At 46.5% G+C, this 13,855-nt stretch overlaps 1 protein-coding gene across 9 annotated transcripts in view; it reads left to right on the top strand.

Moving 5' to 3' along the window:
• Nucleotides 1-13,855, top strand: part of KIF6 (kinesin family member 6) — a 373,943-nt gene that overhangs the window by 268,377 nt on the left and 91,711 nt on the right. For all 9 annotated transcript variants that reach the window (XR_011996134.1, XM_072731591.1, XM_072731605.1 and 6 more), the window contains one exon: nucleotides 10,057-10,165. Coding sequence is in view for 8 of the 9 variants with exons in the window: in XM_072731591.1 (XP_072587692.1) it covers nucleotides 10,057-10,165 (109 nt within the window). In the remaining variant the exon portion in view is untranslated. The remainder of the gene's footprint in view (nucleotides 1-10,056; nucleotides 10,166-13,855) is intronic.

The following is a 13,855-nucleotide window of genomic DNA, read 5'->3' as shown; positions in this document are numbered from 1 at the left end:
GTGGGCGCCTCCCTACCCCTATGACCTTGCCTCTGTGTTCTCTATGAAGGGAGTGACACTGGCCTCCATTGCTCCAGCTCCTGCTCCTCAATTTCTCTAAACCCTGCCTTGGAAAGCCCTCTGCAGATTGCATACCGCGCCCCTTCTTTCACTTTCTAGCAATCACCTACACCACTGGCACCATACTACCACCAAAGCATTGTCTATGAGTGTTCGCCTGCTTGATAACGTGAGGTTTGACCTTCTCATAGCCCCAGTGCTTTCTATCACAAGGTCAAGGATAATATTTCTTTGATTTATGTGTAACACTATGCATAGAAGAGGGTTGTCAATAGCGCAGATACTCAGAACTTGTTGACAAATGGTCTACTTCACCGGTTGACTCACTGCCTCAGTGAATAAACAAATTTTACATTTAAACAATGAAATTCTGAGTAATATTCCATTGTACACATATTACTCAGCCATTAGAAATGACAAATACCCACCATTTGCTTCAACATGGATAGAACTGGAGGGTATTATGCTGAGTGAAGTAAGTCAATCGGAGAAGGACAAACAGTGTATGTTCTCATTCATTTGGGGAATATAAATAATAGTGAAAGGGAATATAAGAGAAGGGAGAAGAAATGTGTGGGAAATATCAGAAAGGGAGACAGAACATAAAGACTCCTAACTCTGGGAAACAAACTAGGGGTGGTGGAAGGGGAGGAGGGCGGGGGGTGGGGGTGAGTGGGTGACGGGCACTGAGGGGGACACTTGATTGGATGAGCACTGGGTGTTATTCTGTATGTTGGTAAATTGAACACCAATAAAAAATTAATTTATTAAAAAATACATAAAATTAAAAAATAAAATAAAATAAAATAAAAATAAAAATAAAATAACAATGAAATTCTTTCCAGAGAAAAAGCAGTCAGGATACAGAGGGGTCAAGGGGAAAATGATGGCCCCTTGGAGCTTTTTCACCTCTTTCTCATGGCTATTGCTCATGTGGGGATGGGAAATTCTTTTCTGCCAAAATCCACACTCGTGGAACCTAGACCCTACCCCTCTTCTCGTGGTATCTCTCTGCTTTGGTCCAACACCACCATTTTAAGTGCATAAACTCTTAGAATGTGGAGACTCTTCAGAACTCAAGCTCCATGTAGATTAGGGAAAGATAATTACTTAACTGGACCTGACCTAGTTGGTTAACCAATAAAGTCCTCATGGCGGAGAGTCAAGGCTCCGTTACAACCCTCCCATTCCCTCTGATCCTTACCCAGGCCCTGGCACTCCAGGTCAAGCAGCTCCTCCTGGCCATCAGGTACCTGCCCCAGCTTGCCATTCATGAACATCTCCAGCTCTTCTGAGCTGCCATGTGCATTCATGGTTTTCAGTCCACATCCCAACTCACAACCCAACTGCCTTTTTCTCTTGACCTCTTGGTCCCATAGGTCTGAGCTCAGTGGTTTGCTGGTATTAATGAGATCGTTTCTACCTGGCAAATGATTTTCCCTTAGCAACACAGTATGCAGAAGGTTTCTGGAGTGAGACAAACCTGGGATCAAGTTATGGCTTTGCCATTTTACTGTTGTCTTGGGGTCACTTTTAACCTCTTTCAACCTCAATTACCTTACCTATAGAACAGGCCCAATACTACCTAGTTGACAGGGTCACTGTGAGAATTAAATGAGACAGCATATATAATCCCTCTAGTACATGTGAAGTTCTCAATAAGCATTAGCTCCTCCCCCACCAGTGCCAATAAACTTGTTGTAAAGATTAGTTGAGTTAATATCTGTGAATTCATATTTGTGAAGCATGAAACAGTGCCTATCACATAGAAGACACAAAAATGCTTTTCCCCTTCCTTTTCTTGCCCCCAAAGAATGAATACAAGTATACCCAAACTCCATATAGCCTTTTGCTTACCTCCAAGCCAGAGAAACAGAATTTTAATTAAATCTACATGCATTTCAGGGAAGGGGCTACTAGGCTAGAATGTATTTTTTTAATTCCCTCATAAGTATGTATCAAAATAAATTTGAGGCTACAGTGAAATTCTTGCCCAATTCTGCTACAGATAAAAAAAAAAAAAAAAAAACCTGCCTCATTTTTCAGACAGTAGGGCATGTGAACAATGCTCTAGCCACTGCCCCCAAAGCACAGGCTGACAGGAGAACAGAATTCATCGGAGTGGAAGCCAGTCAACAGAACCCTGTTAACCATGGCCTTTGAAAATGGTCAGGACATTTCAAACTCAGGGAAAAAAACTCAGGGAATCCTGTGTTTGTAGCCTCTTCTATTCAGTGGCCCTCTCGGTCAACTGTCCTTTAATCCATAAAGAGCTAGAGCACGCATGTCCTTCCACCCAGATTTCCAAGGTTGGTCCAAATATTGGGCATGGGACCGACTGGAAACCCAGGCTGCCACATCTCGGGACTACAATGGATAGAAAGGACTCCTTAGATCCAGTTTCGCCTGGCAGCAGGAGCCTCAGCATGCTGTCTTATTTCATGGAAATGTGCTAGCCTCCAGATTCCTGAGTTAACTCCAAAACACAGAAATGCCAACATGACCCAGGCTGTTCTCCAAGCTCCATGCCTGTGTCTGTCCACAGATTTTTTCTAAGCAACCCACATGGGTACTTTGTCCTGAATAAGAACACTCACAAAATAAAAACCCCAGAGAGGCCAGGTCAGGAAAATGAAGGTCTTTAGCAGATGATCTTCAGGACCACATTTTCAAGGCTTTATGTTACTGCTGGAAATGGGCCATTGCCCTCAAGCAGCTGCCATTCTTCCAGGGGCTCCATGTCCATCCATGCAGTTGGCACACTGGGCCTTTCAGCACCTACTAAGGCCAACATCCAGGATACAGCTGCAGCAGGAGGGTGAATCAGACATGGTTACCAGGACGAAAGAGAAACACAACCGGCCTTGAACACTGCCCCTTAATTCCACCCAGCCCACATGGTCTGCGCTGCTGGGCCGGGGAGGCTTGCTGGTGGGATGTGTGATCTCTGGCACCAGGAGTCAGGAACCCATTTGATTTATTTAGATGTGGTGCCACTACTGGGTGGGTCTCCTAAGGTTTCCGTGGCTTTCCACTTCAGATTTTCCCTTTACTCCACTCCCTTGGCCCCTGCCAAGCCTACCATGCTTCAGCCTGGTCCAAGCCAGCCCTAAGAATCTACAAATTAAAGGTTCTCCTTTGATGGCTTTCATGTGGCAGTTTAGGAAACTCCAAGGCCAGTCCTAATCTGAGGACTTTAGCCCAGGTGGTATCTTCTGGTTTGAACATAGGCCTTTAACCCCAAGGCTTTGGGCACCGACTCATTCCAGAAGTGTCACTCAAAAGCAGGAAGTAGGTTGGGCAAGTGTCCTTGGTCACCCCAAAAGGTCTACTCTTGGTCTTCACATCTGCAGTCACTTTGGCCGTGGCTAAGTGGTTTTGTCTCCCCCTCGTCCTCAGATTCCATACCCTGTTGTACCCGCCCAGCAACCCCTTAAATTGTAGCTGAGCCACTCCTGGCCCTTAAAGTAAACAGAGCCATGGCACATGGCGCTGCTTCCTATGGCGACCTCCACCACCAGGGTGCTGGAGAAACATAGACAGAGGGCTTCTTGGCATCTGCTCCCAGCCAGCCACTCTCAGTGATTTGGGCACTTGAGGGCTTGATGCTGCTCCCTGGGGAAAATCACCTGCATCTTAGTTCCTAAGGTGGTAGAACTAGACAGTTATTTTTCCCCCGGAAGCATAGGAATCGTGAAAGTAACAGCAATTGTCATTTGATTGGGTAGGAATCTGGGAGCCGTCTGTTAAAGGAGGTGAGTGACAGGCTGCCTGACAATGTCTTTGGTGAGTGTGAGGAAGGAAAGTGGGAATGCAGGGGCTATATGCATGCCATCCAGGTCTTCCATGTAACTTCTGGAAACCTCCTCCATCCTAAATGACACCATCCTCCCCGCAGTGAGGGGAGGAAGGTAAAGCATCTCAAATGTCCTTCCTAATCTTTCCGAGAGATGGGCCATTTCTCTTTATAAGATCTTTTAGCACTTCCTCATCTCATGAATGTATTCAGTCCAGTACCAGTGGACCCTTTGCTTTCCATGCTAGATGCGGTTGACCTGTCCTCCACCCCAGGGTTTCTGACTATAACCATCATTTCCTTTGATGGCCCTGGGGACATCCTTGTTCCAAGCACCATTCCTAAGAGGGCTGGACCACAGACCTTTCTTTCATTTCCCTCCTGATCTTTATGTTTCTTGCTGCCTTGGTAGATTATCCCTTCCTCTCATCTAAATTCTTCCTTTCTCTCCCTCCCACTGATACATTCATCCTAACTTCCCTACATACCAAAGGATGGAAATCTTTTCTCATTATATGAGAATATTTTTGTATATTTCACCTAAGTCAGCATTTACTGAGAAATTTCAATGCATATAGAACCTTATATCTGATATCATACAAAACCACACTCTATCCCTGCCTGTTGCTTCTCATTACTATCTGCACTTCCACGTTTTACAAATTGTAGGGATTCATCATATCACTGTATCAAAACCACTCCCTCACCTTTGGTTTCAAAGGTTCTGCTACAAAGCCACAAATCATGTAATCACCTCCCACATCCAGCTTCCTCTCTGTCTCAGCCTTGAACATCCCCCACCCAGCACTGAGCCTTCTCTTGCATTTAGTCCCAGCTGGAGTGATCCATGCCCTCTTCCTCATTAACGTCCACTCCACCATTCACTTTTCCTCACTTTCCCTGTAGGTCTTCTTTTCTCCCCTTCCTTCGTTAGTCAGGGGGAACTGAGGCACCACATGAATAGGTGTGTTTCCCAAGGAAAAGATATTTTTGGCTCTGACTGAGAAATCATTTTTCAGCATTGAATAACACAACTCTCCATCATTTTACATTTGTCCATTTTTAAGCAATAGCTTAAGCAGCAGTAGGTTGTTTGGAGCAGCCAGGAAAATGAGCTCTGGCCCTCGTGCTCCAGACTAAAGGAAATCAGACAGCAGGCCCAAAGGCAGGAGCATAAACTCTCCACTTCCGATGTTTTTCCTTTCCATTTGGTTTCCATGGGACCCTGTGTTGGGGGGCGGGGAGGGCTTCCAAAAGGACTGATGGATGTTTTTCGGCAAAATAAGGAGCCCAGATTTCAGGATGGCAAAAAAGAGAGCATTAAGAATGAGGACCAGCGCCTAAAAATTTTGTATGCCTAACATTTTCAGAAGCCCCACTCCAGGGCTGATTCTGTGAGTGCCTTGTTGTCTGTCATTTCTGCCTAAATGCTGTTCAGAAAAAGTATCAATATCCAGAAGAAAGGCTGCCCCTTTAGGATTTGGAAGTGTTTTCCATCTAACTCACCACCTGAAACTGTGATGTTGTGTTTTGGGGACCCAGACAGAGAAAACTCCTCTTCTTTGGGTTTTTTGTTTATTTGTCTTTTGGCTTTTGCTTTGTTTTGTTTGAAATTTTATTTGCTCTCCTCCAGGTTTTAAACAGTCCAGTGTCTCAGCAGACCAGCAGGCTTCTCTGAGTCATCCATATTTTCTGGGATTCGACACGGGGACCTGGGATTGAAATTCACTAAAAGGAAATGACCGAGAGCTAGAATTGGTCGTGGCAAGGGGGAATTCCTAAGGTCCTCAGCTTTGATGAGCAGCTGAGTCTGACAGACTAAACAAAGTTGGGGAAAAGGCACAATTTGTCTTTGCCATCACACCTTCATTTTCAAGCTCAGATTTTCCCCATTTTGGCACTAGCCTGAGACACCATCTTATGTCTCTTCTTTGCAGGACCTGTTAGCTAATTGTCAACAAATCGTGGAGTTTGTCTTTGCTAGCTCTAGGGTAGTGATGCCTTCCAGAGCATTTGCATTTTTATAAAAGCTTCTTGGAGTTGGAATCTCTAAGGGCGGGCTGTGAAGCATAGTGACATGTGGTGGGAGAAGATGGTGTTGAATTTCTTGTGTGTATGTGTGAATTTCTAAAATCACACTACACAGGGTATGCACCCACTCAGTGTGGTGGTGGAGGGAGGAAGAGCAGTGAATGCACTTCCCTCATCATGTCACAATATGCTATACTCAAAGGAAGAGCATCAAGCATGTGAAGCATTCATTTATTCGTTCAAGAGAATTTGAGTTCCTACTATGTGCCAGGGACCATCCAGGTACTAGAAAGACTGCAGCAAACAAAACTAACAAACACTACCGCCCATGGAGTACACAAATTCTAGAAATAATCATAGAGATAGTAAGTCAAAATTCATGGTTCTGTTTTTTCTGTGCTACTGAAAAGAAAATTCAAAGTTTTGGACAAGATAGACGGTAATAAGAGTATAATCTCACAGGCAGATCTACTCCTACCAGGTCATTTTCAGGCCCACCAACTACCTCCTCTCTCAGGCAGACTTTCCCTGGAAAGAGTGATCTGAGAGCAGAGCTGACTTTTCTAGAAGCCAGACCATTCTTACCCCTTTGTAAAATTTCTTTGACTGAGCCTCTGTTCCTTTATCTGTAAAATGATACTTGACCAGGGATCATGGAGAAGTTTAACTGACCTAATAGGTAAGGAAACACTTGATACGGTGATTAGCATAAAGTATGTAAGAAATTCATTTTATTCTCTCCAAAGGCCATTCCTACTGGGCGGCAGAACCATGCATATTAATCAAGTTACCCTTTTAATCCATACTCCTCCTCCGCCCCCTCCATCTGGGATCCTCTTCCACTTCTCCACCTGCCATGTGCTGCTCGTCCCTCAGAATCCTTCCCAGTCTCCCCTGACAGAGCTGACCGTCCTCCTCTCTGTTTCCCAGCACTGGACACAGGCCTGCCTTACAGCAAACAGCAGCTTTCATTGTGATTGTTCACAGTTTTTTCCTCCTTCACTAGACTTTTAATTCTTTAAGGGCAAGGATCAAAGCTTTCATCTTCTTGTTCAAGTTTATATCTCTGTCACATGCCAACCACAGTGCCTAAGATAAATCAATATTGGTGGAGTGAATAAATAAATAGCTGATTATCTCATTAGCTTGTGCTCCAACTGCTCTTACCCCTTCTAATGTGGACATTGTGTGCTCAGAGGCCAGGGCTTGCCAGATGAGAAAGCTGTTTTCTAAATCCTGAGAGGGGAAGACAGCTCTTCAGTAGGCTTCCCTCTCTTCCTTCAGACAATGGGCATCATCAAGCAACCGCCCTTTGGCCTCCCTGAGCAGACATGTCTGATGCTAGCTGCCAGAATTATAGCCCTCACATGAATGTCCACTCACCTGAGCTCACCACCATCAGAGAACTCCAATGCCAAATACTCTCTCCATCATCACTGGAGGAAAGCTGATACCTGCCATACTCCTGACAATAAGCCATAGCACTGCAAGACCCCAGGCATCTCCTAAATCACCAGAAGTATTAAGTGCTTCCAGTGTAACTTTCTCATAATGCATACTCCACTGAATTTTAAGTCATTGAAAATTGGTGACTCCTATACACTGTGATACGGTGCTGGCCCCAAATAACTTTTAGCAAGACTTTCAGGATTCTCTGGAAAACAATAGTGAATTACCTTCCTGGATTTCCCTCCTCTGTGTGCTCCATGTTCTTTCTGTTCCAACTACTCAGGCCCCTCTACATCTTGGGGAAAACACAGTGGGGTTTTCAGTTGGTCATAAATTCTTCTGGGACCTACTGCTGTAACAGTGCCATGGGCCCTGAGAAACTGCAGCGCAGCCATTCCGTTCCACCCAGCTGTCAATTCGGACTGTCAGCTCTAAAAGAAAGCCGAGCCTGGGAGAGAAAAGGCCATGAACCCGTCTCCCTCACTGAAGCCTTTTGAACAACACTCCCTCCACACCCCCCCACCCGCCCCCTGCTGCTGCTGCCTTCTCATCACTTCCTCTGTGGGAGGCAATTTGGGGGATCCCCCAGGCAGGCTCCCATGTGGTCTCCATGGAGCTCTCCTCGTCCCCAACTCTATTCCAGAGAGATTCACTCCCTCTACCCTCTGTTGCTATTTAATTGGCAGTGAAAAGCGCACATTGTCAGAATTGGGCACAGACCAGGAGTGGGGGAGAGGTATGGCATGAGTCCCTTGGCTCCTGGTGGGCTCTGCTGGATAAAAAGTGTCCCCTGGTTAATGTCTCTCATGCAGCAGAGCTCATCTTTCTGAGTCTCACACAAACCCATTCCCAAGCCAACCCAGTTCTAGAGTGTGCAGGACAGATGTGGAGACAAAACTGAGATGTGCCCATTTGCTTCTGATTGGAAATGGGTGGGGTGTCTTGTGTGCCTCACCATTCAGACATTCTTCATGGTACTATTTTTATCAACAGTAATCATTAAATTGGTGTCAGATGGGCTGGTCCAGTTCCTCACCCCGAGGCCTGGTGATGAGACTCAGCGGGTTTTTTCCAGGCAAGAGGAGATGTGGTATGTGGCCCACATGAATGCATCTCCAGAACCTGAAGCCTCACAGCAAACCCCTCTCACCCTGGATCATGTTCAGGTGGCAATTAGAGCAAGGTTCATTGTCAATCCTGGTTCATTCCTGACCTGATTTATTTAACAGACATATGGTGAGCACCTTCTAAATGCCAGACAAGACACTAGGTATTCACAAAAATGTAATCTCTACCTCCTGGAAATGTACCTGTCACCAGCAAGGATTGTCATGTGAAGTAACAGTGTCTACTGGGCTGTGTGTGTTACAGATGCATTGATAGGAACATAGTGGAGGGAGGATTCATGCTGCCTGGGCCCCAGGGAAATTTTGAGGGATTGGTAACACTCAGCCAAGACTTCAAAGATAAGTAGAATTAACTGGATGAAAACATGGGGGAAAGGAATCAATGCTTTTAAAAGAGGCATTAAAAAAAAAAAAAAACTCCATAAATTCATCCAAAATCCAGCTGTGAATTCAACTCTCACCTAGGCACAAGCCTAGGTGAGAGAGAGTCCCAGGCACAGGCCTGCATTGACCCTCGCTCTGGGAGGCTGGATGGAAGAGGGATGCAGTACAGGAATGCTCCTTGCTCACTCCAACGTCCCTGGCTGTCCTGACTCTGGCTTTCAGAATTTGGCCTTCGAACAGGGCCCAGCAGTGAGGGTTGGCACCTAGTGACCATAGCAACACAAGGTGTTGAGGTTAGACGTGAACTAGGAGCCTCCAACACAACCTGCTCATGGGTCTTGTGATGGAGAACCTAACTTCTGAGTAAGAACTGAGGTCCCTCCTTAAGACACAGGAAACAAGGATGAGACATTATATGGAGACTAAGGGTAGAATTTTCTAGATTCTATATCTTCCAGTGTGGATTGTATTTCTTTCAACTAAATGCCTGGAAATTCAGCATGAAATTTAACAGAAAACCCTCTGCCTGTGTCTCTGCCTCTCTCTCTCTCTCTCTCTCTGTGTGACTATCATAAATAAATAAAAATTAAAAAAAAAAAAAAAGGGATCCCTGGGTGGTGCAGCGGTTTAGCGCCTGCCTTTGGCCCAGGGCGCGATCCTGGAGACCCAGGATCGAATCCCACGTCGGGCTCCCGGTGCATGGAGCCTGCTTCTCCCTCTGCCTGTGTCTCTGCCTCTCTCTCTCTCTCTGTGACTATCATAAATAAATAAAAATTAAAAAAAACAAAAACAAAATAACATTTAAAAAAAAAAGAAATTTAACAGAAAACCAAAATGGGGCATAACAGGAAAACGGGGAGAAATGCGGCACTAAATGATGGCAGAAAGTGCATTTGCAGATGTTCTCGGCAAATCCAGGGCCTGGTGCTCTGGTTTTCATTTCCTCTGACCAGACATTCCAAACTCCACCCCCCACAAGTCACATGCATCCACCAGCACAGCCCCATAGGGTGCAGGGTGTCACTGGACTGGCCTTCGTGGTGGGTCGGTGGCCAGCTGGAAGACTCCAGGGCCACCTGTCTGGTCAGGAGACTCTCCGCTGTGAGCCTCTTAGAACCAGGGCTGGCTCTGCAGTCCCACTAAAGTGACAGTGAAATTAATGGGATCCTGATGCTGCGACTGAGGCCATTTCCCCATGTCTCCAAACAGGGATGAGAGAAGAAATGTCATTAGGACGACAAGAGGCTTTTGAAATCTTCAAGAGGGACCATGCTGACAGCGTCACCATCGAAGACAACAAACAGATCTTGAAGCAGAGGTAAGGCTGGCTCAGAGTGTCACTGGTCCTCCGAGGCTTAGCCCGGCCAGCTGCAAGGAAACTTGCTACTCCATTCTCCTTAATCTGCCTGACCCAACTTCTAGAAGGCATGACGCATACTCAGTTTCACAGTGAACTATGTCCAGCCTGGTAGGACTTTCCTCCATAGAAACCTCCTCAGCCCTGTGCTGTGGGGTAAGCAACATCATGGCGGGGTCTGTTCTGACAACACTGACTTTGTATACAGTTGTCACTTCTTACTTACACTAATTCCCATCTGCCTGTGACTGTCGATATCACACTGTTCCAAAGGCAAGGGAAAATAAGTCTATAGACCAAATTATTGTCTCAGAACTCTAGGCCTTCCAGCTGCGGCTGCCCTGCACTTCCTACTCAGAGGGAGTAGACGTTGCACACCTCTCCTGACGCAGAGGCCTCTGGTGTGTTCTCCAGCGGAGACTGAGTGGGCAGCAGCGCCTGCTGACATACTGTCAGGCCAGCCTTGAACCCTTTAGAAAAAGACCTAGAGGTGTATAATTCGTTTCAGCTCATCTGTGATGTAGATGCATAGCCTCAAACTGTGGCAAACAGAAAGACTGCAGGGTGCCTGGGTCTAGGGTTCAGAAGAGAGAGTTGTGGACTATGAACTGTTACGCTCAGTCACATGTGATTCTGGATCTTGGCACACAAACAAACACTTGTGAATTTTCAAAACCAATTCGTTGAATTAGAACGAGAGCCAGTTTTGAGAGTCGTATGCTTATAAATGCTTCAAGGGAGCCCAAGAGGTGGCCAAGCTCAGGAGAACATGTGGAGATGCAAGAGTCTAGAGGGTAGAAGCAGGGGGGTGGAGCTCTAAGGGGCAGGGAGGGAGAGGAGGCCATCAGGGAGCCTGAGAAGAAGCAGAGAGAAAAGCGGGAGAGAGCCAGGAGAACATGTTGTCCTGCAAGCCAAGAAGGGAGGCAGCTCCAAGCAGCGTGTTGCAGGTGGTGTTGGACCCTAGAAAGAAAGAAGTGGGGAATAGCTGGACGGAGCGCCCTGAGCCAGCGGGCGACTGGGGACCACAGGTCGGAGGGCTGGGAGTGACGGAGAACATGAGAAAGAGCTGAGCAAGCAGAGCACATGCAAACATGTGTTCAGAAAGTTTGTGACAGACAACAAACATTTGAAGGAGGAAGAAGGGAGGCCTAACAAGAAGGGAAGTTTGTTGAGAGAGAATTGGCCAACATTATAGGCTGCAGAACCAAGCCTATGAAGAGAGAGGCAGGCAGACTGACAGCCCAGGGGTGGAGCTGACCCAGCAAGGCCTCAGAGAGAAGGTCTGGCAGGGAGGGCATCAAAGATCCCGGTGAGGTGAGCCTGGAGAGAAAAATGGGGCGAGATGAGGCTGCAAATGATGCTCTTCGAAGTGAAGGGACACAAGTAAAGATGGCCTCTGTTGTCCCTGTGGAAGTTGCAGTGGAATAAGAGTCGTGAAGGTGGCAGCAGAGGTTTCATACAGATGTCACAGGGAACAGGAAAGAGGGTAGAGCTGGAAAAAGAAAAGGAAAGGCAAGCAGCACTGAGGGCCAAGACTGACTGTTACCCACCAGCATCCTCGCTTTGGTGGCATGTGAGTGGGGGTCTCAGATCACTTTAGGGATCCAGCGATGGTGAGAGGGGTGTCACCAGGAGCAATCGTCTGGAGAGCCACTCTGCACCCCCTGTAGTCCAAAGACGTCACGTGGCCCATCCAGCCCGTGGTTCCTCCTCTGGGTGTGTCTCCTAAGAAGCTCTCATGTGGGCTCAGAAGGGGACGTACGTGAGGATGTGCACGGCAGCTCAGGTTGTGGCTGAGGAGACTGGAAGCCTGGGTGTCCATCACTGGGGAAGCAGAGAGGTAAAATCTCGGGGAAGCTGCCCGTGACGTCAGGAGCAATGGATGGATGCACACATGCCAACACAGGTAGCACTAAGAACATAGAATTCACGGAGACTCTAAAGAGATACACACAAAACAAACAAAAACAGCCAAACATAAGGATAGACCGTCACATACTTTAACCGTAAGAATGGTTACCTGTGTGAAGGAGCAGAATGAGAGCAGGACAGGGGCGTGTGAATGAATAAATGAATAAAACAAGGACCAGGGAAGGAAATAAAGTGACTCTAGTGAAAGCTGAGAACACCTCTCCCTGCAAAAATGGACATAGGCACATCCACACAAATTGTAGCGAGTGAATCCTGGGGTTTCACAAACCTAATGTGTACCCACGGTAAGCAGTTTGTTTCTGGGATAGTCCACTGGACGTGCTGGAGCAGAATGCCTGTCTGTGTGAGCCTGTCATCCAGTAAGAACCTCTAGGGGCCCTCAGCCTTGTCCTCACCCAAGGCTTCGTAGCTTACACCAGTGCCTGACAACTCTGGCTTCATATTAAAATGACCCATGGAGCTTGTAAAAGCTCTCAACACTGGGCCTGACACTAAGATACCCTAATTTAATTAGGCAGGAGCTAAGTATCCATTTCTTTAAAGATTCCAACATGCAACCAGATTTAAAACCACTGGCTAAACAGTGTGCAGAGTCCCTGAGATCCAGAACCTCTGAGGTAGGATCCCCTAACTTTATGGGCTAAACCAATTACCAAGTAATTCTTTTGCACACTCAAGTTGAAGAACCACTAGCTTAGGGAAAATTCTCTTTTTTTTTTTTTTAAGATTTTATTTATTTGAGAGAGAGAAAAAAAAAATGAGTGGAGGAGGGGCAGACAGAGGGAGAAGGAGGAGAAGGAGACTCCCCACTGAGCAGGGAGCCCAATGCGGGACTCTATACTAAGACTCCCGGACCATGACCTGAGGCAAAGGCAGACACTTAACTGACTGAGCCACCCAGGTACTTCAAGAATTATTCTAGAATTGGTATGGTTCCTGGTTCTGGTTTATACTCTTGCGTTTAGGTCTGTTTCCAGCAAGAGGGTGGGTTGGGATGGCAGGGCTGAAGATGTGGCCTTTCAAAGCCTCTTAATACAGAGCTCACTTAACTCTAGCACAGTAGAGTTCTGACAACCCCATGACAAATGTGCTTTTGGGCTGAAACATATCCAGTCACATAGGATGGGCTGGTAGTACTGGTGGTCCCATCATGCTTGTGGCCATAGGGCAAGGGAATTAATGAAACTCGCACAAAGCTTTCCTCTGAAAAGGTTTTTCCCAGCAGTAAATCAGTCTTTTTAAATCAAATGGAAAGTCAAGAGACCAGCCCACATTTTAAAAAATGTCTACATCTGTTTAATGTTACTGTAATAACAATCATTAAAGGAATAGCTGGTACTGGGGGGAGTGTGGGTATAACCCAGGATCTACCCCTTTCTCAAGATTGGAGCTTTTGCTTGCATTCGTGGAGAGTATTCAATTACTAGGTATTACATGCTCATAATTGCTTAGAGCAGAGGACTAAGAGAATATGTTTTTCTGCGAAAACAACTGCAAAGCAGCGCTCCTACAGCATATATAAAATAGGGCGACTACCATGCCACCCTTACCTCAGGAACTGGTCTACGGTAACCCTGATCCCCTCCATGCACTTGCTGCCCTTCCCCCTGGTGACTGGAGCACCACACGGACCATCTGTGGGGGCTGGCCTGTCCTAGGAACACAGACATGCACCAAAGGGTTTTAGGCAGGATGGCACTAAAGGACTATTTTCTCATT

This window comes from Vulpes vulpes, chromosome 1, assembly GCF_048418805.1.
Source record: "Vulpes vulpes isolate BD-2025 chromosome 1, VulVul3, whole genome shotgun sequence".
In the NCBI taxonomy this organism is placed as follows: Eukaryota; Metazoa; Chordata; class Mammalia; order Carnivora; family Canidae; genus Vulpes; species Vulpes vulpes.
The sequence above is the reverse complement of the archived record's forward strand: the minus strand, read 5'-3'. Positions and strand labels throughout refer to the sequence as shown.